Source organism: Sminthopsis crassicaudata, chromosome 5 (assembly GCF_048593235.1).
Source record: "Sminthopsis crassicaudata isolate SCR6 chromosome 5, ASM4859323v1, whole genome shotgun sequence".
Lineage (NCBI taxonomy): Eukaryota > Metazoa > Chordata > Mammalia > Dasyuromorphia > Dasyuridae > Sminthopsis > Sminthopsis crassicaudata.
Genome location: NC_133621.1, coordinates 128770615 through 128797716, shown reverse-complemented (window position 1 = coordinate 128797716; position 27102 = coordinate 128770615). Strand labels below are relative to the sequence as shown.

At 32.2% G+C, this 27102-nt stretch overlaps 1 protein-coding gene across 1 annotated transcript in view; it reads left to right on the top strand.

Annotated features, from left to right (window-relative positions):
- CFTR (CF transmembrane conductance regulator) overlaps positions 1-27102 on the top strand; it is a 191478-nt gene that overhangs the window by 79868 nt on the left and 84508 nt on the right. The window contains exons 10-11 of the mRNA XM_074268208.1: positions 1097-1279; positions 5882-6073. Coding sequence (XP_074124309.1) covers positions 1097-1279; positions 5882-6073 — 375 coding nt within the window. The remainder of the gene's footprint in view (positions 1-1096; positions 1280-5881; positions 6074-27102) is intronic.

Sequence of the window (27102 nt, the reverse complement as noted above, 5' to 3'; positions counted from 1 at the left end):
AGCATATTTTTTTATCCCAGTGAAGAATAGCAGCAGATACTTTACCTTTCACAGCTTCATTTACAGTTTCTTGTCATCTAGGCCTGCTGGGTTTGGGGAGTAGAAAAAGAAGCAAGAAAACCAGTTTTTTCACTAACTCTAGGATTAGGCTGGAATTTATCCCTTGGATCATTTGTGCTTCTTTCTTCCCCTCCACTGCCCATCTTTATTTATCTATTGAAAATGTACAGATTGGTTTAAAAATAAGCTCAGCTCACATCTTATTCCAAATACCATCCTAACATGGAGAAGAGATAGTTTCTTTTCCTTAGCCTCTCAATTCCTTGGTGTCTCTCATCTAAAGCCATGCAGTTAATAGGGCGCCTGAGGGAAGGTCAACAATTCTACTTCAGCTGTGTATATCTGAAGTTCCCTCTAGAAGTTCAAGGGAGCCAGATGTCTGCCAGGGAATTGCCAGATAGGGTCAATCTTCCCTCATTTGCTCTCATGATTTGTTTCAGATTAGACTGGGTATAGTGTTATTGCTCTTTAACAGGATATTGTGGAGAGGCTAAGATATCTGGATTTCCTTTTTCCCTCCCTCCCTCTACCTTCCTTCCTTCCTTTCCTCCTTCTTTCTTTCCTTATGTTTTGTGTTTCTCAATTATATTATGTATATTATATTTTAGAATTTAATGAAATATATCCTACCATTTTCAAGTGTTTTGTAATCTAATTAAGAATTATTTTAAATTGGTAAAAATAAAACAGAATTCTTCCCTAATATGTGACTATGATAGCTCACCAAAGGTCCTGAGTTCTGGGAAATCACAAGTTTAACCTGAAAATGTCTACATTTGGAAGAAACTCATGTCCATCATCATCTGAATTTCTTAATATTGGAAAGTTTCATTGCTAGGTGGCGGGTATTGAAGTGATTTTGGGAAGGGGTGACATTGTGAGACAAATCATATTTGTGAAAAAGGATCCAATCTACTTTAAAGTAGCAAGTATTTACACCAACAAAATTATACTCTTATGAAGCACTTAAGATAAAAGATAGACTAGATAATCAACTGATATACTTATCTTTTATTTTCTGTGTATTCTTTTCTAGGGATTTGGAGAATTGTTTGTAAAGGCAAAACAGAACAACAGTGATGGGAAAATTTCCAATGGTGACAATGGCCTTTTCTTCAGCAATTTCTCGCTTTTTGGTACTCCTGTCCTTAAGAATATCAATTTCAAGATTGAAAAAGGACAGTTATTGGCAGTTGCAGGATCTACTGGGGCAGGAAAGGTATTCCATTTTACTTATGTTAGCTATGAACATTACTTACAGATTTGTGCTATATTTATTTATCCTTGCAACTCAAGGATTTCCTTAATATTTCCCTCTTCTCTCTCTAATGTGGTTCTAGTATATTTAACATAATTTTAATGGAACTTTTAGATAAAATTCAGATATAATTTCTCTCCTGTTGTGCTGAATAGTGAGATAATTTAAGTTCCCCTGTAGTCACAAATATAAAGAACAATAGGAATAATTTTTATCCAGATTCAAAACATTATTAGGAAGTAGAGCATTATTTGGAATCCATAAAAAGTGTGATGCTATCTTGTACCACTTTCCTTTCTGTACAATTCCTACCATAATATTTATTGTTATTGTTGAGTAATTTTTCTCTTGCCTGCCTTTTTTTTTTACCTCATTAGCATCCGAAATTGGAATAGTTTGTCATTTCCTTCTCCAGCTAATGTTACAGATGAGGAACTAGGGCAAATAGGGTTAAGTGACCTTCCCAAGATTGACACAACTAATAATTGTCTAAGGCCAGATTTGAATTTAGGTTTTTCTGTCTCCAAGCCTGACATTCTATTCATTAGCTGCCCCTTGGTGTTTGTGAATTATATAGTAGACCCTCAGGAAATATCTATTGAAAGAATGATTTGTGGAACTACCTGCATTTTTGTCACTTTGCCAAATTTTTTAGGCTTAATAACAGTACTGATCATCTGATATTGCTGGTGCAGGTGTGGTGAAGTGAAAATGTGGCCAGCCTTGGGGTCTGGAAGTCTTTGGTTCAGATATTGCCTCTGATACTTACTACATGTGTAACCTTGGGTGAATCACTTAAACACTTAGCATGAAGTGGAGGAAGTTTCCAGACTGGTAGTTCCCCACATGAATGAAATCACAGGCCTAGTTTTTTTAAAGTTGATATGTATGCATGTGTGCATATGTTTATGTACATGCATATAAATGTGTGTACACATGAGGGTGTATGTATCAATGTACAAATATGCATGCACATGTGTACATACACAAATATGTAGGTGTATGTCTTATGTATGTATACCATTGTATACAGATATCTATAAGGTTACATACATTAATTCAATTGCTAATGTATGAAATATACTTAAAATGACATTGCTTCTATTATATAAGCAACAATTTCTCATTTTGTTAAATTAAATTAAGCAGCCCTGCAAACTTTTATGTCCTTTTTTGCCCTATAATGAACTATAGGATAAAAAGGAAAATGATAGAGAAGTTGATTTTCACAGTGCTAGTAAGACTCTTGCTAGAATATTATCTTTAGTATTCAGAAATTGTTAGAAATACACATTTCATAGATAACTTATTTTTTAAAAGTTATTTAGTATGTTAGAAAGTAAGATGAGTTAATGGATCCATATTTATTAGTCTAGAGGGGAGGAGATCAGAGTGTCATTTAATACGGATCAGATTTCAATACAATTTGACTCAACAAATACTTATTAAATGTATTCCATGTACAGGACAAGGCACAGAGTACTAATTGTTGGAGATATAAAAATGAAAAATTGCATATTACCTGCCTTCCTGGAATTTATAGTCTCATTAAGGTGATTGATATGTCACATGTACAAATAAATACGATAAAAGATGATATGTGATAAGGCAAAGGCAAAACTCAGTCCAAGCACTTTGAGTATATTTGAAGGTACAACTGCTTTCAGCTTGGAGAATAAGGAAGAAATCAAGAAAGGATTTATGAAGTAGTTGGCATCTGAGCTGGATCTTGAAGAAAGAGGAGAGTTTCAATAAAACAGATAAATAGGGAAGGGAGAGAGTGCAAAGAGAAAATAAGATTGAGGAGACACTGCTAGTGATACTGAAGCTTAAGGGTGAGAAAAGGAAAATAAATTGGTGGAGAACAGTCTCCCCTGGAGAAGGTGGCAAAAGATGTAGAATTTTCACAGGGAAATCCAAGGAAAAGCATGCAGTGGAGAAAACATCCAAGTTATTGAAAGAATTAATGACTAATGGCTCTTCATAATTTAGGTGAGAATAAGTAAAAAAAAAAAAAAAAAAAGGTTTAATTCATGAGAAATTTCCAATAGACTTAAGAAAGAATTTCCTAATTAATGAGAAATATTGAACATTAGAGTGGGCTATTAAGCGTGACTACTCTATCTTTCATAAAGGTTTTCACTTAGAAGGTAAATTCTTGTCTGATCATAATTGTTCAGATTTCATACTTTGTAAAAGTATATAGGGAAAGGCTGAATAACTTCACAATTGCTTTCAAGCTATTTTTTTTACATGTACAGACATTTTTTATAGGATCAAATGTTTATGAGTTGTTGAACTAGGAACAATAGAACTGCTAGTTAATAATTAAAATGAAATAGGAAGTTAAAAGGTCCCATGGTTTTTTCCTTAAAAAAAAAAAGGATAATCCATATATGTAGTCTTGTAATTAGTATTTTGAAGAATTTATTATCTAATACATGGGAAATAAATGTCACAAAATGTTCTCAGAGATTGAATTTGGTTGTAGTCATCATTTAGTTCATTGGGTGCCAGTACTATTCCATATAATTTTATAGTGTTTTTGTGTAATATTCTTCTCTAAAATGTAATATTCTCTTGTTGCAGTTTCCTTGGGGTCTCTGGAGGCAGCCTTCCTTTCAGTTCAGTAATCACAAGTGCAGTTAGGGATTAAAGTCCAAATCCTTTATTGTCTCTTTCCAAGTCTTGTCTCCTTTCCTGGGGCCCTGTTAGCTTTCTTGAGACCTACCTCTCTCCTTGGTTCCAAGAGCTTAAGCTCCTGCTGCTGGTCCTTTATCTTCTCTGCTTCTGCCAGTTTCTTGAGGTCCTCCTGAATGTGTCTTGGTTTTTGTGGGGGAGGCAGGAGGACCGCCACCACTTCTCTGGTCTTCCCTGAATGAGTTTGTCTGAGCTTATATGGTCTCTTATCAAAGGTGTGAATCTTATAAAACTATAGGAAGTACTAAGTACATGTACTGAACTAGAGAACTGTTAAATACCATGCTAAATAACCATTGTTTCTATCAATTCCACTGACTTAGCACCTTGTTTCAAGTTCTGGTCTTCCCTAGATTTTCTTCCTCCTAAATAATTTCCCTGAAGACTTCTTTCTCCTTTCTCTTTCTCTCTCCCTCTCTCTCTCTCCCTTCTTCTTCTCTCTCTCCTTTCTTCTCTCTCTCTCTCTGTCTCTCTCTCTGTCTCTCTCTCTTTGTCTCTCTCTCTCTCTGTCTCTCTCTCTGTCTCTCCCTTCTTCTTCTCTCTCTCTCCTTTCTTCTCTCTCTCTCTCTGTCTCTCTCTCTCTCTCTCTGTCTCTCTCTCTGTCTCTCTCTTTCTCTCTCTCTCTGTCTGTCTGTCTGTCTCTCTCTCCCTTCTTCTTCTTCTCTCTCTCCTTCTCTCTCTCTCTCTCTCTCTCTCTCTCTCTCTCTCTCTCTCTCTCTCTCTCTCTCTCTCTCTGCCACATGTTTTGTTGATTATTATTTTTTTTAAATTACTAGCTGTAGTCATTGTTAAGAGAAAATTTTGATGGAGGAAAGTTAGAGATTGCTTCAAACCAAAGATAACACCCCAAAGTAAATTTGCTAAGTTGTTAGTGTATTTCATCTAATTTTTCTTATTTGTTAATTCTTCATTTTATTTTCAGGTACTGTGTACAAAAGAAGTTGCTACTAATTATTTATTATCTATGAATTATAATATTTATCATTTAAATATGGGCAATTATTTCAAATATAATGAACTGATTCTTTGCAAAAATGATAAGGGGAAAGTCCAGTGTACAAGCTGGCAAGCTGTACCTGCAAATAATCCAACTAGTTTTTAGAAAAAGACCCTGTCAAAGTTATGTATGAGAAAATGCAGTTTTGTTAGTCATAAAGTATTCAAAAGGATATTCTAGTATTTTATTGAGTAACAAAAAAAAAGAGATGAAAAATGCTCCAAAACAGCTATTTTCAGAAACTCCTGGGTGAAGAAACTTCCTCTACCAATGCAGATTGGCACCTTCTCCGAAATTTCTAGTCAGAGTTCCTTAGACCATTGAAAAGTTAAGGCACTTCTTCAGGGGCTACTATGTGTCAGAAGTGAATCTTGAACTCAAGTTGGCCTAATTCCAAGACTAGCTTACTATCCTCTATGCTATGCTTTCCTCCTCTTCTTTCTATCTTTTTCCCTTTCCCTATTCTTCTCCCTGTCCTTTTCCCTCTCTCCAGCTACATTTTTGGCATTGGAACAACTTTAAATAAAATAATACTTCACTTTTATATAGCACTTTTCTCACAATAACTATAACAACTTCCATCCATGAAATGAAGACACAGAGATTCTGAAAGATTTAGTGATTTATATATTATTTCACAGCTAGTAAAGGTCTAAGAGGAGATTCAAACTTAAATCTCTTCACTTCAAGGTCCATTTTGCTGTTTTGAATTTATATCTGGAGTTTTGTCCCTAATAAGTGCCTTTTCATTCATTTGATATTCTTGTTTGGTATCACTTAGATATAGTGCTGATCTGGGGGTGAATTCTATAACTTCTCTGGGATAATATGTCAATAATTTTAGTGCCACTCATTTTCATTTACAGACTTCACTTTTAATGATGATCATGGGGGAGTTGGAACCTTCAGAGGGAAAAATTAAGCACAGTGGAAGAATTTCCTTTTGCTCTCAGTTTTCTTGGATCATGCCTGGTACTATTAAAGAAAACATCATTTTTGGTGTTTCTTATGATGAATACCGATATAGAAGCGTCATCAAAGCCTGCCAACTGGAAGAGGTATGTCTTTATCTGAATATTTTTAATAGCATATTATTGTGTGACAAATAGTTCTCTCACTGGTAGTGGGAATTAGTTTTATTATTACTATATTTGTTAAATATATATATATATATATTTTCTACTTGAATAGACAACATGATTTTGAAGTAGAAGAGCAAGGTATCTTTTGGATAACTCACTACCAAATATCTGAGGGATGTGGATATCTCTGACCAGTAGACATTGACCATTCATTGTTCATTACCTGCCTGCCCACTTTGTTTGCCAATAAGTTGTAGGCCAAAGAGGAACACTATCAGTGGGGGTAGAGGTATATTCTTTGATGTAGGAAGAATTCACTTTATTGGGAACTCCTGCAAAGAACAACGTAGAGAAGGAAGTATCAAATATAATGGTGACTTAGGTCTTATGACAAATGATGAATGAAAATAGGCTAAGATTCTACTACAGGGCAATAAGTAGAGATGCAAAAAAAGTGGTGAGCCAGGTTTAGCAAACATAAAATAACTGCATCAGGAAAACCAACTTGAACAAAATAGATCTGGGAAGAATTAGTTAAAACTGACAGAACCCAAGTTAATGAAGTTGCCAGCAGAGTGAAGGAAGCCATAAAGAGTCAGTATAAAATTTCTTGTTGCCCAGGGAAGTAGAGAATGATTTTTCTTGTCTAGGGAGTCAGAAGGTGTTGTTTTAGGACCTGGAAACACTGATGCAATCCCAGGAAAATCAAGATGGTGAATTCAAGGCCTTTATGTTGTTTAGTTAATTATGTATTTGACCTTTCATAGCATGCCAGTGCTGTCCATTAGATTTTCTTAGAAAAGATAGGGGAGTGATTTGCCATTTCATTCTCCAGGGGATTAAAGCAAACAAAATTAAGTGACTTGCCCAAGATCACATAGCTGGTTAGTATCTGAGGTCACATTTGAACTCAGGTGTAATGCTCTACCCACTATTACTTAGTTGCCCTTAAGTCTTTATAAGGCAGAGTGAAAAGGAAGCAGGGATCATTAAAAGATTGCTTTGTGGGAACCAGGCAATACCTTAGCCAGAGATAAATAAAATTGGAATTAGATTCCAGAAGGGCTGAGAACTCTAGCAAGGCTGCCATATTGGATTGATATTGAGTTAGGAGTCTTCTCTGATCTGCTTTACAAGCCAGTTTATAATCCTTTCAAGGTACTGTACTAGAAAATATAATATCCTATGAGTGTGGGCCCTGTAGAACAAGATGGAGGGACATGAGGAGGAAAAAAACTATCTTCACCTTTTACTTAGTTCAAAGACAATTGTAAGCAATATTTTTAAATAGGTCAAGATTTCCCTTGATACCTTTTTTATAACCTTCTTCTTTAGAAAGTGGGAATAGAAGGAAAAGAAGAAAGGATAAGAATCTGTGATTGGACAAGGGGAAAAGATTATTAAAAGAATGGAAGCAGATAGCATCAAATATAGATCACTAGTACTGAAAACATTCTTTTTTGATATCCTCTTATTTGCATAAAAAAGGACAAAATGCAAAGAGAAGGGAAAAGTCCTTTTTTTGAGGATAAAGTGAAGTGCACAATTAATAATCATAAATATGAGTGTGAATGGGATGATGTCACCTTTAGAATCAGGGAGATTATCGTAATGCGTTGGAAAAAAATCTAACAATATTTTGTATGCAAAAAAAAATTTGAAATAGATTTGAAAAATTCACATAGAACTATAATAGGCTAGAGAAAAGTTCATTATATTTCACTTGAATTAAAAAAAAATCTATGATCTCAGGTAAGGCAACAATAAAAATAGCAATTAGAAGACTAAAAGAGAGAAACTGATTAAAAAGGAGAATTGGAAAATTACCTTCTGCTTAAAAATCAGCATAGACAATTAATTAATTTTAACACATATATATTTACTGAATGGCATAATGCCTAAATGTTGAAAGGAGCAGTTAATTTATAGTAAGAAAGAGTAAACATAATAACTGGGGATATTAATGTATATCTAATTAAAAGATAAACAATAAAGAAGTTAAGAACATGAATGGAAATTTGAAAAAAAGTTAGGCATAGTAAATATCTCATGGCTACTAAGTGGGAACAGAAAGGAGTATAAATGTGCACATATATAATTTTTTCAGCTGTAAAGAAATAGGTCATGTATGTGAACATAAATATAAATAAATGAAGAAAAACATGAATCTCAAACATCTTTTACTAATCATAAGGCCAAAAAATCCACAAAAGAATCTTTGAAAAAAAGAAGGAAAAATTATTTAGATTTTAACACAATCCTAAAAATCAGATGGGTGAAAGAGCAAAACATAGAAGCAATAGAAAATTTCATCAAATAAAATTTCACAGAAATAATATAATTTGGGAAATAAGCAAAAAAGTGTTAGAAATGAAAATATTGCCATATAATTTCATCAACAAAAAGAGTAGAAATCAATGAATGGAGCATGCAACTAAAAACCAAAAGTAGCTTTTAAAAAATCTCACCAAAATAAAAATTTAAAAATAAAATAAAAATAAATATTTTTCTAATATTTCTAATAAAAATAAATTTTAAAAATTAAAAATTAAAACATTAAATTAGAAGTTATTAAAAACAAAATAGATAAAATAGAATAGCTAGTCTGATTTTTAAAAAAAGAAATAATGAGTTGTTTACTTGCTAATTTGGCTGGCTCCTTGTGAGAAGTGGTGTTCTGCTAACAGAATAATTCAATGCTTTGCTGGGTCAAGGATGTCTCCTGGCTACTGCTACTACCAGCTTCTTTGTTTTTCCTACAGAGGAATTTCTTATGGCATATAATATTTTAAAGCTCACAAAGTTATAACCTGCTCTATTCTATTTCTAGATAGTCTTTCACTTAAATTCATGAAAGAACAAACAGAAAAGAAACAGACACTATGTGCTTAGGGACATATGGAAGCTGGAGGAGAGGGAGATGACCAGTTGTCCTTCCTTCCGCTCAGTAGCTTGTAATAATTCTTTCCTTCACTCAGAAACAACAAGGGAATAAAGTAAGAGATTGTTTACTTGAACCTATTGCATAAAAAAAATTAGTTCTGTATGAGTTTTTATCTTCAGTCCTGGTTCCTCAGCTGATTTTCATTTTTGCCTGAGACTTACCTTGAGTCATCTTGTACGAAACCGACTTCTGCAGTATCACATTTTGGATTGGTAGCAAATAAAGAATATTGCAAGTGCTCTGTGTAACTTAACAGGAAGGACAAATCCATGTATATTCTAAATAGTTGGCTCTTATGTGCAAGTTTCTCCCTGTCCTCTCTACTCCCTTTCACCTGCCTAGTGTTTGGATTGTCAATAAATATACATACTGTTTTAGCACTGAAGACATGGAAGAAGGAATAAGAAGGCAATAAGGTTGTTAAGGAGATCTGGCCGGACTTGAATGAAAGACCATGTAAAAGAGGAAGAAAATAAGGGACCATGTTCTCTTAATAAAGTTTGCCATGAGTTGTTTATTAGAAATATGGGACATGGGGATAGGGAGAAGAAGAGTGTGAGAGGATTAACAGGAAATATTAAGAGTCCCTAAAATAAAATGAGCCTAGATATCACTGAAGGTGAATTGTAGGATTGCTGATCAGTAGCCTTGGCCAAATTGTAGAATATAAACTTGTTAGAGGACAAGGTTTCTCAGTTCCTGGAAGTTCCTCACTAAAAGAAGAGTGGAGTAAACAAATGAGAGTAATCCATGGTTAAAGAGAAAGTTTGGGAGGTTAGGGAGACATGCGATGATGTGACTGATTATGGAAGCATTTGACAAGGAGAATAAGAGTTGGGTAACATTGGCAAGGTTAAGCACTTTAAGTTTGTGTTCATACTCATGATAAAAATAAAAGGTAATATGATCTTGAGGTTTTGAAAGTACTTTAGGAGAAGAGGGCAGAGAGCATATTTGAAGAAAGTGGAAATATTGAAAACAAGGAGAATGTGGTCTGAGAGAAGAAAGTAGTATAATGCCTTATGAAAAAAGGTCAAGGAACTGAGAATATGATGTGTCGAGTAACTGGAAGCTGCCAAAGTCATAGGTGGTGGGGCCAAAGATGTAGGAAAAGTTGTGAATATGAATTTTAATTTGCCAAGAATGTTGGTGGAAGGACTTTTGGACAAGAAACTACCTAACTGGAGGCTGACTGCCTGGCTTCTGCATATCTACTTCAGTAAAAGCCTGAAATCCTTACCAGATTTAATAATGATCTAGAAATCTAGTGGGAAAGTACAAGAAGTGATTTTTTTAAAAACTCCACTACTGTGCAATAAGTCATGCACAGAGCCACAGATGGTGAGAAGAAGAGCTGACAACAAAGTTAGTTTCAATAAAGGAAAATGAAATGGCATCTTCTGAATATGACCAGAGTGCCAGGGGAACCATATTGAGGATCACACCTGACAACTACTCTAATGAAAAGAGATATTGGAATATAATACTTCAAAGGCAAAAGAGATAGATTTGCAATGGAGAATAACTTACCCTGCAAAGCTGAATATAGTTCTACAGGGAGAAAAGGGAGGTTTTTTATGGAATAGAAGATTTCCACGTATTTGTGATTAAAAGATCACAGGTAAATAGGGTCTTATAAATGGAATCACAATATCAAAAGAAATCTAAACTAAATCTATAAAGGTTCAGGCAAAGAAAGCTTCTCATAAGCCTGTGCTGGAGAAAGTGAAGGAGTTGTGTTGAAGGGTTTGGCAGCATGGGGTAGTTGATATAAACCTGATCTTGAAGTCAGAAGGATCTGTGTTCAATTCTCAGATCTGTCATTGTAACTCTGGCCATACAAACTTAACCTCTCAGTGTTTTTCAGGCAATTATCTAAGGCTATAATTTCACATAAAGAGAGAAAAAGGAAGGGAATAAACTTTTAAAAAGTGATTGCTCTGTGCCAGATATTGTTTGTCTTTGAATTTTCAAGTCTTAAAGAATCTAGAGCTAGTGTTGAAACCATTGGAGTGCTACCTAGCTGCACAATTGTTGCTTCTCTCCTTTTTAGAGGATATATCCTCACTGGATGTTGCACATATGAATGAAATCACCATCTAGTTTTAAAATGCCATTATCTTTATATCTCTTCTTTTTTATATAAATTTCTACTTTTTCCTCAAAATATCTGACTTTTTTGCCACTTCTGATGCTCTAGTACTGTTCCTTTCTGCTCAGCTTAAATTTAGTCCCCGATTCATTCCTTCCAAGTTACCATGTGAACAGTAGATTAGTTCCCAGTGTTTGTCAATTTAAATCACTAGTGGGGAAATCAGTGTCTCACTAGTTACTTATCAACTGCCTGATCCTTTTCTTATGGGATAGTGCACAGAGAAGTGGCTGTGAAGTGAGAGTGCCATGGATTCCAGTCTTGTCTCTGAAACACACTATCTGTTGGGTTCTAGGCAAGTCACTTAAACTCTCTGAGTTTAAACAGTGATGTAAAATTATAAATTGAGGAAAAGGTGATGACCTGCACTAGTAGAGGAAAATTCCCCACCTGGAAGTCCTGTATACTAACAAATTTACAGGTTTCGGTCTGATCCTTAAAAGTAGGGATAATGATAACATGTCAAAAATATTTCATGTTATAGTATGTCTCTATATTGTAATAATATAGTAGATAACATAGTAACATTGTGGGTGATATAATAGGGTTATTATTTACTTGATTGATTATTCTAGTAAAGTATAAATGTCTTCAAGTAGGAATGTCTACTGCAGTTACATAGAATTTTCCAACAAAAAACGTCTTATAATTTTCTAATGGTTCAGACAGCCTTTTGATACTAGACATAACGAATATAATTTTTTGATGCTTGGGGAACCTAACAGTTTAAAATAGATATTTCGTCATCTGGATGGACTAAAATGCTTCCATTTAATAAGGGCTTTTTGGTGCCAAGAAGTGTATACAGTGAATCAAGGTACAAAAATGTATAATGTAATTCATGTGCTAAAATGTGCTAAAATGAGTATTTTTTCTATAAAGACCATAACACTGTTTTGATTAGAGGGACTCAGGAAACAACTAAAGTACTCCTGGCAGTTAAACAAACAGGTCAGAAATGTAAATCCTTAATGTATTCATTTTTGACACCTGTAACCAAGTTCAAACCTTTGCAAAAAAGTTTATTTTAATTTTGACTGCCAAAATTGATCTGATTTCTGAAGTGCTATCTAGACTTAGAACAAGAGATGAGTAAAGAATTTTCTTTTCCTCATTTTTTTTTGGTTCCAATCTAATATCTTTTCATATCACTTACATAATTAATGATGATAGAAGTGGACAGAGAAATATATTTTGCTGGATAGAAACATTTCACATAGTTTTCTGATTTGTTTGTCATTGAGTAGGATAAAGTAAGTTTTATTAGAGGTTAGTATATTTATACTGTTGGTTGTTGAGAGGATGACTTTCAATGAATAAACATGAACCCTAGACCAATAGCCTTTAAGTCCTAGATCCCTGTTCATTTTATCTCATCTCTGTACTCATCATGAACTCTTATCTCTGAAAATATAAAATTTTATTAAGATCATAGTAATAGAAGCTTTTACACAAACTGCTCCCCTTTTAAAATATGTCCTTATTATTAACAGTCATCTTTAAAAAATCACAGTATTTTTCAGCTAGAAGGAACCTCAGTAACTATCTAGTTTATGAATTTCCACTACAACATACTTGAAAAAGTATTGCTTGAAGACTTCTGAAATTACAGTTAGTATTGGAAGCAGGCAAGAAGAAATGCATTTAATTAGACACTCTCTCTCTCTCTCTCTCTCTCTCTCTGTGTGTGTGTGTGTGTGTGTGTGTGTGTGTGTGTGTGTCTGTCTGTCTGTCTGTCTGTCTCTCACTAACACACATTCTCTTCTCATCGGGTCCATCCTTATCTACTATTTTCAACAAATGGTCAACCATATTCCAATTAAAGATTTTCAATATGAGAATTCTTTATTTCTCCCACCAAATAGTGCTATCAGTTTCTTCCATTTTTGGACAGCAACTTTTGTTAGAAAAGTTACTCTTTGATCCCCTTTCTGTTATCTAGGACCAAATAAACACAACTAATCCTTCTTTTCTTCCATCCTGTACTTAAGCAATTGATTATTTGAACTCAAATACAGGACTCATTTACTTTTACTAATTTTCATCATATTAAGTTTTATTCATTGTTCTTTCTTATTAAGGAAGACTTCAATTCTCTAAGCAGGAGACTTATTATTAGAATTAATAATCAGTATAGACTTTTTCCTGACATGATATTAACATTCTTTGATGCTACTAGAATCACGATCTTAACACTATAGCACCTGTCATCTGTCAGGAAAAAGTATTATTGCTTAGGTTAATGTTAATTAGGGACAATTTACTGTTCTATTTTTCATAATGTTCAAACTTGAAAGAAATTGAGGAAAGGAAATAAGGTTTTTCAAACTGGGGAGTATCAAAGACTTTTAGATATTATTTTATTGTTAACAAAATCAATATGGTACTTTAGCCATAAATTTTAAGATTACTGTCACTAAATATTAATCATGATACTAACAGTCTAGCTATTGTAATCAAAAGATTTACTGAATAATTTGAAGATGATAAAATCTGCTTGTGTTCAATATGCCTATTTACTGCTTAGAGAGTTTCATTTTTAAACTCTTGGTTGGGAGGAAAATTGGCAAGAAAAATGAATTCTTTCAGTAAGGAGAGCTGTATGGTTATCAAATAAAACACCTGTCCTGAAAAATAAATTCCATTATTCAGATAACACTAATGAATTTTGACTTTGACATCTGGGTTAGAAGTTCTGATAACCACTAACCTACATTGTGGTTGAGGTTTAAGCAGTAGACAGTTACTACTATGAAAAGAATGAATGTGTGGTTAGTTGGAGAAGGTAATTAAATAGTGTCATGGGAAATGACATTTGTTACTAAATCAAGTGAGCTAATATGTAAAGAATTGCACTCTTTAAACCTTAAAGCACTATGTAAATCTCTCTCTACTATTATTATTATAAAATACATCTAAAAATATATTGAAGCAAAATGAAAAGTAAGCCATGATTAAAAAAAAAAGTTTTAATGAGAAGAACTTGGAACCAGATCCCAATTTTAAATTTTCTAGTGTGCAAACCAAATCAGTGTTTAAAAATGCTTATCTTGGTTAATCAATTTTAACAGGAACCATATCAACTTATTTTCTAAGACTACTGAATTAGAGTTAACCTGGACCCCTAAAATATTTTTCTGAGTTAAATTTTGATCTCTTTCAGTTTAGGTTGCTAAATTCAGTTTTTGTTTAGGTGTGCAATTTCAGGATACTTGTAGAAATGATTTTATTTACTGTATAGCTAAGGTGAACTATTTATTGCCTACAAAAACAAAAATAAAAAAACAGAAGCCATAAACCTTTTAGAAACAGGTTAAATCAGTTTAAAAATTTTGATTATTGCAAGAGTTGGAGGGAATGGAGATCCATCATAGAGTAGGTAACATTCAACACACTTGTTGATTGAGAGGAAATCACTTTCCAGTAATTTATCAGTAATTTATCAATCAAAACAAAAACAAACTATATTTCAGACTTGAACACAATGACAAATATAGAAAAAACATTAAATGTGTATAAATGCACCCATACAATATAATTCCTACAAGGATCTGAAGAAAGTTAGTCTAGATCTGAAGCTAATTAGGGATAGGAAATTGTAAACTACATTTGAATACTACATACCAGATGAGTTTAAGACTTTAAAGTTATTTTCATTTTTTAAACCTGAAATTTAAAGAAATTCTAAATTTCTATAGATTATGAACATATAATGATAATAATAATAAATATTTATGTAGAACTATTAGGTTTATAAAATGTTTTACATATAATTTCTCATTTATTGTCATAATAACCCTCAGAAATAGATGTTATAATTTCCTCCATTTTACATCAGAAAGAGGTTAAATAACTTGGACAGAGTCACACAACTATTGTATAAGATCACATTTGAAATCTGCCTTTCTGCAGGTCCAGTGCTATATCTACTGTACCACCTAGTTATCCCCCAAAGTTGAAACCAATTTTTTACTCATAGCTCAAGAATCAAATTAATATTAATAACTTACAGTAAGTTAGTAAAGTGTTTGCTGTGTTCAGAGTATATGCTGACTGAGATGCAGAATTTAGATAAGATGCAGTCCCTACTTTCCTAAAGTTTACTGATTAAAAGAATGTTATGACATAGATAGGTATAAATAGAAGATTTTTAAGGTGGTAGTTACATGATTGAAGCATCACTAATGTATAATCAGTTACTGCTTATTATATGCCAAAAAAAGTCCCATTTCTCAAGCAGCTCACTTTCTAATGTAAACAACTTTATACAAATAGATAAATTGGAGGTAATCTCACAGAAAAGGCATCTTAGTGCCTACTCTTAATTAGGAAGGCCTAGGAAAGACTTCTTGAAGAAGATAAATTATAGGTGACCTCAGAGGAAAGATACCAAACTTCAGAACCTCAGAGACTATTCTAAATCATACCTAACAAGAATATCTCTGAATCATACCTGATAGGTGACACATTGGAGGGAGGAAAGACCAAGCAAGAAATGATGTAGGCCTAAATAAAAGTATTGCAGTTTGAATTTAAAATGTCATTATTCTCTTAGTGTATTATCTACAATATCATAATATCATTGGTCATATTTACTCACTATGTTGTTTGTTATTTCTGGAAATATACCATTATGACAGAATTAAAATCTATGAGAAAGGAGAAGTTTATGACAGCACAGATTTGTACATTAGGATAATGTCATGAGGGAATGGAAATTTATTGGCATAAAATGCCTCTGTGGAATGTACTTGAAATGCAAAAAATATCAAAAGGAAGAAGAGCAAATCATATTTTTGGCATAGCAGAATCCTTAAAAGTCATAGCATCTTGGGGAAAAGATTAATCTTAAAACAACATATGCAATGATTGTTGTCTTCCAGAGGAAGACAAGTACCTTGGGTGGGAAGACATGTATAAGAATTTCATAGAATAAGAAAGTATGAGTAGGTTGTGATCTGTGTTATTTAAAGTATTGATTCCAATGAACTAAAAGGTCCCTGAAACTATTGAAATAATATAGCTTGTATTTATATCATGCATTACAATTTACAAAGTCTTTCCTCAAAAAAAAAGCCCTACTTAATGAAGTATCTAATATATATAGCCTCATTTTATAGATGAAGAAACTAAGGCTGAGAACTTAATTACTTGACTGAAATTGGGATAATACAACTAATAAATGAAACCCAGGAACTCTACATCCTTACAACATGTCTTTATCATTCTTATTCATCATCAAGCAATGTTACTTTCTCAATACTAATGTTCTTGTAACTTAAGTACCTATGAGTTGGTCAGTTCTTTATGTTTTACCAACGCTTAAAATAGTACCTGGCACATAGTAAATGTTTAATTATTATTTATTGAGCAGCTGAGTGGATATTATGATTATTTTACAGCTGTAGAAATTGAAGATTAGATAAATTAAGTGACTTGTCTATCATTCTATAGAGCAATTTTTTTGAGGTATGTGGGGTTAGTGACTTGCCTAGGATCACATAGCTAATGAGTATAGGATACTGCCTTTGAACTCAGGACCTCTTGATTCCAGTGCCGGTGGAGCTACCACACTATCTACTTGCCCTAGCAAGCACATTTTTCAGAGTACTTTATTGACTTCAGATCCGATGCTCTTTTGACTGTATCTCTCTTTAAATATAAACTTCTAAGTGTAAGGATACATATAGAAATGCATACACAAATGAGTATGCGTCCTTTTACCTCCCCAAGTGAAAAGAGAACAGAATTTGGAAATAATTTGGTTGAGAATCTCAGCTCGGATATTTAGCATTTGTAAAATCTTTGTTTTTGTTTCCTCATCTGTAAAGTGAAGGAACTATACTAAAAGAACAGTAATATTCTTTCGATCTTTAAAATCTGAAATACACATGAAGTATAAACATAGACAATAATAAATACATATTGTTGGTTAATACATACTTTCAAATACATAAATTCACATGAAGTAGGTTACAGGGAAGACAAAAATATTTTAACTTCAATCTTTTTGTTAGCTCAAATAATTAGCTTATTCATTTTTTTCTTCTGTTAATTTAAGATATTAATTCCTCTCAAAGATTAAAATTTTCTGAAGGGAGGAATCTGGTCTTATTTGTTCTTATTTCTCTCCTATATCTAACACAATATATTTGACATAGTGTTCAATAAATGTGTCTATATTTTCTATAAGATGGAGTTTTATATATTTTTGGCGATTCTCAGCAAGAACTGATTTTTCAATCAATATTTTTTCCATTGAAACGTATTGATATTTTGGGAATTAAGCTAAAAAGGGTTATTCTAAGCTATAGAACTAAAATCTAAAATTTTTGTCTTTTATTTCATTGTATAGGAAAGAATTGTCAAATAGTCTGCAATTCTCCCAAATGCAGCTAGAAGCAGATTAAAATATAATTGAGAAAAATTTAACAAAATAAAATAAATTACAACATGTAATCTCCCAGGTAACCTTATATACAGTTTGTTGCTTCTTTCCCCTCCCTATCCCATTTCCATTTGGGTTTGATGCCATTGAGTACTTATAGTGAAGAAACTCCCACTACCAAAGCAGATCCCCAGTTTTTCTGCAAGTAATAGACTCAAAATTCCTAGTGACCCAGAAAAATTCAATGACTTTACCAGAATAACACAGCCAGTACAATATTTATCAGAAGCAATTATGAATACATACAACTCACTCTTATTTATTAAGATATTATTATTTTATAAGTAAAAATCATTTATATTATTAAAACATATTATTGTAAATGATATAAATAAATATAAATAACTGTGTATATACATTCATTTTTAAAAAATAAAAGTGGAAAATAGGTAAGAGGATTTGTGAGTTGGTGGCTAATAGGTAATAAGTAGATGAGCCTTTCGGAGTGGAAAAGTTGTCTTTCATAGTACATAGCACAGAACTTAGCAAATAGTCAATGTTAATAATAATTACTCACTCTCAAGTGGTTTACAACATCTCAATTAATAGGCTTTATTCAATCATCTTAAGTATTCATTTCCAAAGTTCATGTTCAGCCATCCTAGACTTTTTTTTTCTCTCCTTATTGCAAGTAACTCTTGTCAAAGTTTAATCAAAAGTTGATAAGACAATTGTAAAATGAGATTTATGGCCTTTTTCTTATCTCTAAAGGCACAGGAAACTAACATGTGCTTAGTAAATATTGCAAAATTGGACAAAGTAAGTTGGGAGAAAAAAAATTTTTTTCCTGGTTGACAGTACTATATTCTTTGTTCCCTAGTAAGTTGAATATAAAGTGACTAAGCTTTATTTTATCAGTTCTTTAAAAATGATTGCTTTTATGTTTTTTGGAACACTGTTAAAATGATTACAAATGTTTTGTTATTTTTAAGTGAAAAGGGTATTTGTGCAAATAGTACAAATTTTGAATTACTATATTCTTTTAAGTAATAAAATGTTAATTTTTTAATCATACAATGACTTTAATACTATCTTGACTTTCTCAAGCACTATTTTTTCTAAATGTTTCCAGGTACTTTACAGCCTGAAATTAGTTTTCTCACTCAGAATCCTTTGAGGTAGGCATTTCTGATAGAATATGACTCATTATCACAATAGGTAGTCAAGCCATTTCCTAAATATTTATTTCATTTTGACTTTATTGGAATCTAGCATTTAATTTAATGATTAGACTGTTTCTTCAGATGCCTAAAGATATGGACTTTATGTTTTATCTACTTGAGGGCTACTTATCTAAATATTTTGTAAGCTGTCAGGAAACATTATTAAACATTGAAATATTCCTCTAGAGAATGTTTTACCTTAAAAAATGGACTCTCTATATGAATTCTAATCTTAACATCCAGCATTAGAGTAGAATATAATTTTAATTAAAATCTGATAATAGTTCTCATCTCCTCCCCATATAATTTACTTTTATTCTTGGGCTCAAGTTGAACTTTCTAATATGTCAATTCTTATGGTCAATTTTCCCAATAAATTATTTGAGACAACTTCTTTTTGCTGCAAGGAAAGTTATAGCGTTAGTATATAAAACTAAATTTGGCTCCACGTTTTTATAGTATTTTTCTAAAGAATGAATTCTTTTCCGTTGCTATGTTACATTATTTAGTAGAATATTAAAGGCATCTAAGTTTCTACCTTTAAGGAAATAAAAATCTTTCTTAAAAGCTGTAGGCAAAAGACACCCTTAAGATAAATTTAGGATTTCTTAGCAGTCAACAAGGATAAATGTTTGATAATGAATTAAAAATAAAGTGTTTAATTAAAATTAAATGAAGAGAAAAGACGAACATTAATAAATTAATCTAAGAATGAATAGTAAACTCAATAGACAAAGCAGATAATCATATTAGTGACTCACTATTACTATTATGTGTCTGCTTTTTTTTTTTAAATGGGCTTATTCTATGCTCCCTTCCTCTAAACCTTATTATTTCATTTCATTTCAAGCAAGAAGGTATTTGTTTATAATCTCAGTAGTATTTACAATGACAAAATAAGCAAAGTACACTTAATTCTTTTTCATAAATGAATTCAATAGCATCTTTCGGGTGTCAGAATATTTTAATTGTATAACTTTTAAGGTTTTTTTTTTCTGGGAGGGTGCAGCCTGTGATTTTATTGACATAAGGGACTTCTAGTGAGAAACTCCCTCTACTGTTGCTGATTGACAGCCATTCAACAATGTATAGTTTTGGAGATTTGGCTGGATACTGAAAGGTTAGATGATTTGACCAGAGTCCCACAACCTTCAAAAGTAGGACTGAAACCCAAGTTTTCTGAACAATATGCATTTTGATAGGGACTGTGGAAGGTTAGTGGATTCAGAATCAGAAAGTATCTGGATTCAAATATTAGCACTCTTGACAAGTCATTTAACTTTATATGCAAGAAAGAAAATTTAGGCTTGATATAAAGAAAAACTTTTAAACAATTGAATTCATTCCAAAGTGGAATGGATATGCTCAGGAGACCTTGAGGTCCTTTCAAACTGAGAATTTGAGATTCAGCAACCTCTTTGAAGCTCATTCCTCATGTTTAAAATAGAGGTAAATAATAGCAGCTACCTCCCAAGATTGTTCTGATGCTCAAATAAAATAGTGCATGAAAAGTGATTAATTTATTGAGATTAAATTTATTGAGAATAAATACCCAACTTAAGCTGCAATTCAAAAATATGTCATATGTTGTGATGCAGAAAATTGGATATGCATCATTTCGATGGTAACATTTTCCCATAATCAATCATTAAAGTTTGTTAAGTACCTACTGTGCTCCAAGTATACATCCTAAGGGCACAAGACAGTTCCTGTTCTCAAAGAGTTTATGTTCTTATGGAAAGACATTTTTTTTTTCAGATCAGTCACCCAAAGTTTCCTAAGTTATTATATACCTGAGATTTAATGTGATACCATAGAATCTAAGAATCATCATCTATAAAATATTTCTGTTAAAAGTATACTTAAAGTTTCAATTTGCTCTTACTAGAGAGGAGTACAAACAAAACAAAAGAAAAAAAACCCTAAAACTAAATCACACACACACACACACACACACACACACACACACACACACACACACACACAATAAGATTTATGACTTTGCCTATCTTTTCAATGTTTGGAAGACAGGAGGATTTTATAAATTCCGGAGCTGCTTCTACTTCTGTCCATTTTGGGGTTTGAACATGAAGAAAGAAGGCCATCAAAAAATCAACTATGAGATTTCTTGTTTAGTGAGAATAAGAGGAAGGGCATTTGAAACCATATTTTAAAGCTATTCTTTGTGTTGTATGTCAGGAGAAGGATGAAGGGTCTTGCAGGAGCAAACCATCCTTGAGTGGCTGTTTGCACAGGCCCTGATTCTTTTGCCAATTCCCATGGTTTGGGAGGTGTGATTTCTCAACTCTAGAAAAAGTAAATAGCTAACTGGAGTAGTAGCATGGAAGGAATACCAGATTTGAAAGAAAAGAATTGTGTTTAAATTATTCTGCAACTTATCATCTCTATGACCTTAACAATCAATCCATATGACACTCAGGTTTTTCATCTAATTGAATCAGATGACTTGTAAAGTCCTGTTAACCTATTATATTCTATGTGTCCATGCTATTAGGAGTCTTAACCTGTGAGGGGAAAAGAGTATTTGGGAAAAAGCCAATGGATCATGTGGATATAAATATAATTAATGGCAAGTGGGGAAATATAGACATAATTTTATCATTCTTTCTCTCTTGTCACTAATGTTACCCCCCTGGACTGACCCTGAGAATACCTGAGAGATAAGGATTGTAGGGGGTAAGCCTCAGGAAGCTGGTTAAATATGGCAAAAGGGAGACAAATTATAAGCCTTGTTTTTTTTTTTCTTTCCATCAGTAGTATTTTATTTTTTAATTACATGTAAAGATAATTTTCAACATTCATTTTTATAAGATTTTGAATTCCAAATTTTTTCTTTCCCTCCTTTATCTCCCCCTCCCCAAGAAATAAGAAACATATATATATGTATATATGTATATATATTTATATGTATATATATATATTGATAGATAGATAGATTATACATGTATAGTTATTTTAAGCATATTTCCATATTTATACATGTTGCAAAAGAAAAATCAGAATAAAAAGGAAAAAACTATGGGAAAGAAATATTATTTTGATCCATAGTCAGTCTCCAATAGTTCCCCCTTCTGGATGTGGATGACATTTTCTATCCCAAGTCTTTTGGTATTGTTTAAGATCACCACATTGCTGAGAAGATATTAACCCTTTTTCAGGAGGAAATTGTTATGTCTGGAGCCACCCATCTATTGCACTTAATATTACAAAAGATTTAGGGTAGATAATCATTATAGTAATATTTATTATCTTATTGAATGGAGAATGAGTTTTTTAATATTTTTTTTGGTTATCAGGTAAATTGATTAGCTCATTTAGATAGTTTAAGTTTGCCAACTTTTCTGCTTAATACATATGGATTTACATCAGAAATCTCTTATGTATATGTAAAATTTTACTATTGATCTATCGATTGTGTATCTTTAAAGTGAAGAATTTTTATATCTCATATTTATTATCCAGATAGATCAATTCAAAGTGTTAATGTACTTTAAAGGAGACCTTGTTAATAAACGTAAAGTTCTTTTAAGTCAAAGAGAATAAATCTAGAGAGAAAAACAAGCCATTTTCTCCAAACATCATATAGGATCAAAGCAATAAGCTTTAAAATTGAGAAATGAATTCTATTTGAAAAATGAGGTCTGGTTAGAAATGTTCTTACATTACAAAATCAAACATAAGTGGAGAGGTCAGTGAAAAAATTCAAATAACAATTTATTTCTAGAGTCCCTAGCTCCAGAAACCTAGAAGTTACTTTTTCTCATTATTCTCTCACCATTGTAGATTGATGATTTTTGAGGGCAGTATTTTGTATATTCTAGACCCGAAACTCCTCTCCTCTTTAAATCTAGAGGCCAGGTCCAAGCTGTGGGTTCTGCCTGTTTTGAGGATAGAAGAGTGCTGATTACCTAGTTAAATTCCAAATGCAAAAACTGCTTAATATGTGAAACAGAGAAGGCTATTGAACTTGTGTTTATATCTCAGTTTCAGTGCTTCTGATTGTTTGAGCAAGTCTCTTAATTCATTTGACTTTCAGTTATTTTCCTTCACTATAAAATTGGGACTGTAATGATACATACAGTATCAGCTTTTTCAGTTCTTCAGAAAATCTGAAAAATTTCTTTGATGCTAAATATTGATTCAATGAATATAGTTATTAAATATAGTTTCATTAAATATTTCACAGTTATATTTAAACATTTTAATATTCATATTTAAATTTTTTGAATTCCAAATTTTCTCCTTTCTTCTTTCCCCTCCCATACCCATTGAGAAGATAAGCAATGTGATTTTAATTATAATATTAAGTCATGAAAATATTTCTATATCAGTCATATTGCAAAATAACATAAAGAAACCCAAGAAAAATAAAGAAAATGAAAAAAGTATGCTTTAATCTATACTCAGAATTCATCAGTTTTCTCCCTGGAGATGATCAGTATTTTTCATCCTAAGTCCTTTAGAATGTCTTGGATCATTGTCTTGATTGGAACACCAAAGTCTTTTATAATGCTGCTACCATGGGTAGTGTTCTGGTTCATCTCACTTCATTTTGTATCAGTTCATATAAGACTTTCTAGGTTTTTCAGAAGTCATTCTGCTCAATTTTTAGAGCACAATCATATACCATCACAATCAAATATTACAGCTTGTTCAGCCATTCCTCAATTTCCAGTTCTTTACCATCACAAAAAAAGGATGCTGTAAATATTTTTACAGTACAAACTGGTCCTTTTCCTTTTTAAAAAAAATCTCTTTGGGATACTGACCTAGTATTGATATTGTTAGGTCAAAAGTATGGGCATAGTTCCAAATTATCTTCCAGAGGGGACCAATTTATAATTCCACTAACAGTGTATTACTATTCCACTTTTTCTATTGCTCCTTCAGCATGCTATTTTCACTTTCTATTATGTTAGCCAATCTGATTAGGTATGAGATGTATGTCAGAATTTTTAAAATTTTCATTCTTAGTGATTTAAAACATTTTACATAACTACTTATAGCTTTGATGTCTTCTTCTGAAAACTGCCTGTTCATATCCTTTGATCATTTATCTTTTGGAGAATAGCTCTTAATTTTGTAAATTTGACTCAGTATCCTATACTTTTATTAACCAATAAATGTATGTTCAATTATCAGAAGCAAATTAAATGTATATTTTTAAAAGTTAATATGCATGTAAAACCAGAAAAAGAAAAACAATGAATACAAATTTTGTAAAAAAAAAAAAAATTGATTTGTTAAGACTATATTAGCTTGCTAAGAAATCTAATCTGAATCACCTACTCAATTCAATGACCCACACAAAGAATCTCAAACATTTTTTTAGGACTTTACTATATTTCAAAACCAATATCTTAGAGTAATTTAGATTTAAAACTTATCCCTTTATTAATTGCAGAAATTTAAAAAAAGTAAATTTAATTCAGCTTTGTGGAAATTTTATGGCAAAATAGATACTAGGTGTGGAGTCAAAATAGTTGACTACGAGAGTTCAAAGCAGTTGACCTTGGGAAAATTTCTTGGAATAACTTCCTAGGACTTATCTACTAAGACATAAATGAGTTGTCTCTGTATCAGTGGAACTCCAAAGGAAGTGTCTGATGCTGATAAAATACAGCTCCTTAATAGACTTTAGCTAAACTTGTGTTGAAAATGCCATTTGGAGAAAAAAATACTAAAGTTTTTATTTTGCTTAAGAAAAAAGAATCTGATTCTATCTAGAAATCTACATTTCTGCTCAAAATACAAATACTTAAGGGCAACTAACAAAAGGGTCAGAAAACATTTCTTCTTTGTCTGGAGCTGGTGGGAAAGATGAGTCCTGAAACTGTTCAGTAAAAAATAGATGAGGTTTAATTGTATAACATTGTATAAAGGTAGCCCTTATTTACATGACTTTTCTTATAACATTTTGATTATATGTGCAAATGTAAGGACATAAGATTTTAGGGACGGAGACTATCTTGCTAGCTATACTAAATATAAGGGGACTGAGCTGTTGTGCCCTGATATGCCAATTGTAGGGATCCATAACCTCTGAAATAACTCTGAGATACTGAAGAAAGAATTTAGATTTATTAGGGTTAATTGGGGAGTTACTCATGAAACCCAGTCCAAGGTGGCAGGAGGACAGAATGTATAAAAAAGACCCACATCAATCCTAGGCTGGGTCAGATATTATATAGAAACAGAGCAAAGAAGGCATAGTATCAGGGATGGCCCAGAGTCACTTGACAGTATTACCATGAGACTTTGGAGCTTCTTTTATTGTTTACACTTACTCAAGGTAATTTATAGTCTCTTGTTTAGCTATAGATCACATCCCCATCTTGGCTACTATAGTAACCAGTGGTATCAGAAATGATAATCACTCTAATTTGCTAATTATAGTTGTTAATTATTGTTATAATCATTAATTACAATTGTAAATCTAGAAGGGGCTTTGGACATCATCTAAATCCAAAGTTTCTCAGTTTACAAATGAAGAAATTGAGACCTAAGGAAGTTAAATTGACTGAAAACAGATTGTTCAATTATTGAATTTTTGGAAATGTTTGATGTTCTTTAGGTGTACTGGGACTTTTTTCAAATCCAAATCTACAAACTTTTCATATTTAATTCTCCTTTCATCTGTATATCTTGAAAATAGTCTCCAGTTTTATAGACCAATTCTGGGAAAGAAACAGTGCAGTGGAGTGATAATTGCTTCAAACTCTGGGTATAGTAGCAGAGGAGTAAACATAATTTTAAATTCATTTTAAAAGCACTTAAAATTTTTTAAAAGTAAGGATGAGAACACACAAGGTAGAAAATTAATTAAGTTGTTTCCAAAAATATCTTAGTTTATTGAGTAGAATTCAGCACTGGAATTATGAGTGTCTTGTTAGAAAGGATGAAAGAGATAAGAATAATCACTTGATCAAATAGATTTTGCCCAGCAAGATTCGAAAGAATTTTTCAATGTAAATGTATTACTACTCTGATAGTTCAGTGTTCATTTACCAAGAAGACTGACTGCCACATTGTTGCCCACTAAAACATTTATCTAACTGGTGTTTCCTTATGCAGTAAGTACTGCTTCAGTCAGTTATCATAAAGTGTGGGAAAATGACAATAGTGTTGATATTCATACTCACTGCCAAAAAAAAAAAATCAAACACAATAGTACACAGTGTGTCTCTACTTCTAAAAGGAGTGTGCAGATTCCCAGAAACCAGGATATAAGGTCCAGAAGACATATTTTTTTGTAATTAAAAACCTGTAATTAAGATGGGTAGAAAGTGAATGGAAAATATTAAACAGTTAAATATTGTAAAATCTGAAACTATGTCAAATATTTATGATATTTACCAGAATGGTAATATAAATTTACTAAGGCCGAAAAAAAAAATATATATATATAATTATTTAGAGGAATTTTAAGTTTACAAAAGGTATATAATATAGTTAAAATGTACATTAGGGGATATTGAATTTTCTTTATAAAAATTTCCTGCCCTCTCTAATATGTATCAAATAACATTTAGTTCCATTTTATTTCTATTCCTTCTTTGGACATGGAGACATGGCTCATATTTTCTTGCCAGATTTTAGCCAAAGCAGAAAGGGAGAATTAACTAGGCATTCCTGGAGTCAGTGCCCCTAAAATTGGATTCTCTTTGGGCCATCAATTTGGTCCCTTTATCTTTATGCTTGAATACAATTCACATATTCAATTTTAGTGTGGGATGTTTTTTTATTATAGTAAAAATGGATAATGACACATTTTTTTTGTTAAGAACATCTCAAAATGCTTTGTGATGTAGAGTTACTACTCTTTATAAATAAGCAATCAGTATGAGGCAAGAAGTACTTTAACCATGGTAACAGATAGAAGAATTGAGTCAAAAGTTTCTGACCTCAGATTTCAAGATAACTTTGGCAGAATTTAGTATCTTAATCTGGTAGCTCTTTCACTCTGTATCTGCTGAATCCCCAAAATCATTTTTATTCTCTCCCTGGCAGCAGGACTGGGGATAAGTACGTCATTATATATGTACTGCTCTATATATTGGGAAGAGACAAAAAAGTAGTGCTCTAGGTAAAGGAAAGGAAGGGAATGAAGAAGAATAACTATCCAACATATTATTTTCTATCTAACCAAATTATTTTTATGTACTCCATAAAACATTATCCCCAATTACTTTAACCTGAGAGATTCTCTCTCATCTGAAGTCTTATAATTTATTTGCCTGCACAGTTCATTTGGAGTCATTGAGGAAGACAGTAAAG